We start from the raw sequence: 6,000 nt of genomic DNA, 5'->3' as shown, positions 1-6,000 counted from the left end.
AGCCATCTCTTTACATATGAGGTCCCAATGAAATCAAAACTCTAAATAAGTATACTACAATATCCATCAACCTACCTTAGTATTATACTCTGTAACTGTTTTCTCCTGTTTAGTAACACAGTGCTGTAGCGAAAAGCAGAGAAACAATGATATACCAATACATACATGACGTCATAAACATCGAGACATTGGTAAGTCGAATCAGGAAATATTTCGTTTCATTAAAAAAAAGAGAGTAAGTGCTCGACGAAGATAAAACATTAAAAAGATAAACATCGTTCGTTACACATTAGGTTATCTTTGACATGATGATACCAGCAAGGAACACATCTTTGATAAAAAACAAATATTTTCTATAAGGTTTTATTACCTAAGGAACCATAGAAGCAACATGACTCAAATGGTCACCGAAGAAACAATACAGAGATCGTAGTCCAGGCGAATGTCATAGCACAATTATCTCTTACGTAACATACAGAGGTCGGTCTCCCATGAGATCGTCTAATTCACCACTTAGTGTCAGTGTTTAACTTCACCTTGCCGTGGAAGGACCGTCTACAGCGGTTCTCCCGGCTCCTGAATAGGCTTAGTGTTATACTGTTAGATAATTCGGTGCTTTCCTTCCTGGAATGCAGATTGTCTATATGTTTATATACTGTTACGTAATCCTGGCGTACTTCGTGGTGCGCTATTGAGTATTGAAAGAATAAGAAAAATATTTGTTGTTTGCTCTGCACAGCAATGTAGTACTAGTAGTGTATACTGTTGGAACGTTGGTATAGTTCTTTTAACCTCTGCCTCTGAAGGTAAACGCCTCGCTACAATTCGTCTCGGGAATCGTCTCGGCTATTAACGTCAGTGTGTGGCACACTGACTTTGAATTCGTGCAGTTGAACTTGGTGAGTTCTTGTTGTGTTGCCCATTATTTTGAGTCAAGCTTTGGTTAAATCGCCGGGTGCGATTACAGATTAGAGGCTATAGGCTCTACGCTTAGCCTATAAAGCAATTTCCGGGTGAGATTGCAGCAGAAAGTTAACGTTAAGATTTAGCCTACCTGAGGCTGTAGCTAATACAATAAAACGTGCATTTTAATCTCCGGGTGAGATTGCAAACGTGTTCTCCTGTTCCGGGTGAATAGGGAATTTAAAGCAAAAGTTATATTTAGACTATCTACCCCTCTTGAATGGTTTAACATTCAAAAAACATGGCTAATACTTGTGAGGATGATATTATGTCCCTTATTGACGAGGATGAGATGTCTGGGGTTTTGGATGCGCCAGGTGGCTCAGGTACATCCCGATTAATTCCCTCAACTGAAACTACTCAAAGTTTTGATATGAAAGATGCAATTTTAGCAATGCAGAACCAAATTCAAGTATTGAGTAACAAGGTGTTAGGGAAAGACACAAATTCAAAGCTACTTGAGTCACAAAATGAAAGCAGCTCCAGCTGCAGGAATTTAGACCTTGAAGCAGTGTATGATTTGTTGCCTGAGGACTCGATATATGAGGTCAACAATTCACCCTTGTCTCCGGAAGGGGCAAACCCAGTTACTGCAGATAACGATGCATTGTTTCAGAACCTTGTGGCGTTCTTAGAACTAGAAAAGAAACCAGGAAAATCTGTCGATGACAGAGTTAAAACATTAGTGGATAATGTATTAAAACAACGCCTGGCAGAAACCAAGCTCAAAGGGTTATTGGTCAAATATGATACGCCAGCTAATTTAGAAATGCTGCAGACAACTCAGATAAATGAGGTCATTTGGAATGGCCTTCGTAACAATACAAGAGCGTCAGATGTGAAGCTCCAAAAAATGCAAGTTTGTAATATTAAGGCAATTACAGCATTAACAACCTTAATGGATGACATTTTGTCAACGAGAGAAAAAATGGGCACTCAAGCAACGCTTATTAAGATCACAGATGCGCTGGCACTATTGGGCAGTGCGAACATGGAACTCAACCATTTTCGGCGTGAGTTAATCAGACCAGATTTGAGACTAGAGTATAGAAATCTGTGTAACCGGTCAAATCCAGTTACTACAATGTTGATGGGTGATGATGTATCCCAAAAATTAAGAGACATAGCTGAGGCTAACCGAGTGTCCGCACGTATAAGTACGGCAAATCAGGGGAGAGTCAGAGGTTCAAGGCCACCTTACACACGTGGTACATTTCGTGGCAGAGGATTCTCTAGAGGGTCTGGTCATTTTTTAGACCGTGGCATGATGGGCAACAAACGTGCCAGAGGACAAATGACCCACTACCGACCCCCGAAACAACCAAGACATTAGATTGTCGAGGTAAGGAATATGTTGTTAATGATTTTCAGTTAATATCAACAGAAGCCATAGGTGGTAGAATAAAAAACTGCTTGCCAAGGTGGCGGGAGTTGACATCTGATAAAACTATCCTTGAGTGGGTAACAGGATACAAAATCGAATTTAAGGACCAAGAGCCATTTCAGTTGAGACCACCGTTACAACCAAAACGTACAATAGCCGAAATGAGTATTATTCAAGATGAAATAGAAAAGTTACTCTCCAAATGTGTAATAGAACGGGTGACACATACCCAGGGGGAATATATTTCAAACATTTTTGTTATTCCCAAAAAAGATGGTTCAAATAGAGTTATATTTAATCTCAGAAGATTAAATTTGCATATCCGGTATCACCATTTCAAAATGGATTCCTTGGCATCAGCTTTAAAGTTAATGCATAAGAACTGCTATATGGCTTCTGTGGATTTAAAAGATGCATACTATTCGGTTCCAGTATATAATTGCTTCAGAAAATTTTTTCGTTTTCGATGGAAAAATGAGCTGTTTCAGTTTACTTGCTTGCCAATGGGCATTACGTCAGCCCCAAGGGTTTTTACGAAATTTCTGAAACCCTTGTTTGCCTATTTGCGGAAACAAGGAGTTGATTGTATGGGGGGTATATTGACGATTCAATTTTACTAGCGAATAGTTATGAAGACTGCTTAAGTGCTGTTCAGCAAACAGTCAGCTTATTTCAAGAGCTAGGTTTCATTGTTCACACTAAGAAATCAATATTGAAACCATCCAGAGAACTAATTTATTTAGGGTTCATGTTGAATTCAACAGAAATGACAGTTCGGCCAACATCAAACAAGATAATTGAGGTTCTGGGTCATATTTCCAGGTTAAAACAGAAATTCACACCTTCGGTGAGGGAGGTAGCAGCTGTTATTGGCTACCTTGTGTCTCTCTTCCCAGGGGTGCGACATGGCCCCTCTTTTATAGGTTTTTAGAGAGGGAAAAAACTTCGGCTCTCCAACGTAATTTTGGTAACTTTGACAGTCCAATGTTACTCTCATCCCAAGCATTAGAAGAGTTATCTTGGTGGGAGGAGCATTTGAAAGGGAACTACCGGGAAATTTTGATTCCGGACCCACTTCTAATCATTCAAACTGATGCATCCCTATTAGGGTGGGGTGCGGTTACACTTAGGCCGCATGCGCAAGCGTCGGGCGTGTGGAACCCACAAGAGCAGAGTTTACATATAAATGTACTGGAATTAAAAGCTATTCTACAAGCGTTGAAAAAGCTGTGTTTAGGCTCCAAGGATATCCACATTCGTATCCAGTCAGATAATACAACAGCTGTAGCATATGTTAATAACATGGGAGGCTCGCATTCCATGCAGTCTAATTTGGTTGCTAAGGCTATCTGGTTATGGGCAATTGAACGGAATATTTGGATTTCTGCTGCCTTTTTACCAGGGAAAGACAATGTAGTAGCGGACAAATTATCACGTCCACAGAAACATCATACCGAGTGGATGTTGCAACCAAAGTTTTTTGGCGATATTGTAGCTAGGTTTGGATACCCTAGCATAGATTTATTCGCATCAAAATTTAACAAACAAATAGATACATATGCATCATGGAAGCCAGATTCAAAGGCATGTTTTGTGGACGCCTTTTCGGTAAATTGGAAAGACTTTTATTTTTATGCCTTTCCCCCTTTTAGTCTCATTGGCAAAATGATACAAAAAATAAAAATAGATGAGGCATATGGAATTGTTATTGTGCCAGATTGGCCTTCCCAACCTTGGTATACAACTTTGGTGTCTCTTCTTACCGCAAATCCAATTATTATTCCACAGAGGTTGGACATGCTGGTACTTCCGGGAGATACAATTCGACATCCGCTTTGCCCCAAACTGCGGCTTCTGGCTTGCCGCTTGTCGGGGAGGCACTCCGAATGCAAGGGTTTTCACCAGAATCTAGCAAAATTATCATTTCATCATGGCGAAAAGGAACACAAAAACAATATGCAGGTTTCCACAGAAAGTGGGGACAGTTTTGTATTCAAAGGGAGGTGGATATGTTTCGACCGTCTTTGACGGATTAGTAACTTTCCTTACCCACCTATTCAATTCCGGACTCGGTTATAGTTCATTGAACACCGCACGGTGTGCTCTTTCATCAATAATTATGAGGGATTCTGATAATACCATAGGCAACCATCCTTTGGTATCAAGATTTATAAAGGGAGTTTATCATCTAAGACCGCCTTCATGTCGGTACGATAACATTTGGGATGTTTCAATAGTGTTAAGGTATTTAAGAGGCCTGCATCCTTTAAGTTCACTTTCTATGAAGATGCTAACACTGAAACTGGTTACTTTAGTGGCACTAGTTTCCGCTCAAAGATTACAAACCTTGCAGCTATTAGATATCTCCACAGGGCATGGGGATGGCAGTACTTTTGTCTTTACGATCCCTGACCAGATCAAACAATCACGACCTGGATCTGGTCCGATAAAAGTTGTACTAAGAGACTTTCAAGAAGATCAATCGATTAGTGTTGTGAAAGTATTAGAGTTCTATCTCAAACAAACAAAGAACCTAAGAGGTAGTTGCTCAAAACTATTTATTAGTTATGTAAAACCGCATGCTGCAGTTTCTCGTGACACGCTTGCAAGATGGATCAAGCTGGTCTTGGATTTGTCCGGAGTTGATACTAAAACATTTTCCGCTCATAGTACAAGGGCCGCATCAACTTCAGCCGCCTACTCTAGGAGTGTGCCGATCGAAGAAATATTAAAAGTTGCTGGATGGAAGTCAGAAAAAACGTTTGCGAAGTTTTACAATAAGGAGGTTCTCCATCAAAACGAGACATTTACAAACATTCTGTTAAGTTAATACTATTATTACGCCTGCTATCGAAGAGGAACATTTGTGTTGCGTGCATTGAACACATGCTAAGATTCAGTTACTAAAGCAATGTTATCCTTCTGTTCGTAAGCTTCTGTTCACAAAATGACAGAACAGAAATTATTCCCTTCACTGGTGCAAAAGGAAAGAAAGTATATTGTTAATAACGTTCTCAAATAACTAAAGAAATTCATATTATTTGTTGTTAACCATATGGTTTATTGTGTTTACAAGTAAGTACACAGTCATTGAGCAGAGTGAATCACTCTAGTCAAGTACAAAATAAAACAAAGAAGACACAGAAAATTTGTTGATCTACGAATTATTCTCCTTGCTTCGTGTTCACTTCAAGCTTTAAAGTCTCATGGGAGACCGACCTCTGTATGTTACGTAAGAGATAATCCTAAAATTAAATGAGACTTCGCAGAAGTTGAAATTTGATTAAGATTATCTCGTCGTAACATACAGGGAGAGGGATCACATGCCCTCCCTTAGCCCAACCCGTTTTGGTCGGATTTGGTTTCGAAGTGAACCCTCATCTTTAAAAGACTGACACTAAGTGGTGAATTAGACGATCTCATGTGATCCCTCTCCCTGTATGTTACGACGAGATAATCTTAATCAAATTTCAACTTCTGCGAAGTCTCATTTAATTTTAGGATTTTACAGGTAAGTATAAAAATACATTTCAATATATGGTCAGGATCCCCGTTCTACATCTTGTCGGAACATAAACCAAATAAGATTTGTTACCAAAGGAAAGGAATACACTTCCCTCTTGATACAATCAACACGAATAAGGCAAATGGAC

At 39.5% G+C, this 6,000-nt stretch overlaps 1 protein-coding gene across 1 annotated transcript; it reads left to right on the top strand.

The window, feature by feature from the left end:
* The first annotated feature begins 764 nt into the window (after positions 1-764).
* LOC139970068 (uncharacterized) lies at positions 765-5,310 on the top strand. Its single transcript, XM_071975705.1, has 2 exons — positions 765-2,305; positions 4,136-5,310. Exon 1 carries the CDS (start codon positions 1,205-1,207, stop codon positions 2,294-2,296), a length of 1,092 nt encoding a protein of 363 aa, XP_071831806.1. The 5' UTR covers positions 765-1,204; the 3' UTR covers positions 2,297-2,305; positions 4,136-5,310.
* The last annotated feature ends 690 nt before the right edge of the window (positions 5,311-6,000 follow it).

The sequence above is a fragment of the Apostichopus japonicus genome, chromosome 7 (genome assembly GCF_037975245.1).
Source record: "Apostichopus japonicus isolate 1M-3 chromosome 7, ASM3797524v1, whole genome shotgun sequence".
Classification (NCBI taxonomy): domain Eukaryota; kingdom Metazoa; phylum Echinodermata; class Holothuroidea; order Aspidochirotida; family Stichopodidae; genus Apostichopus; species Apostichopus japonicus.
Note: the sequence above shows the minus strand (reverse complement) of the source record. Positions and strands in the feature narration are given on the sequence as shown.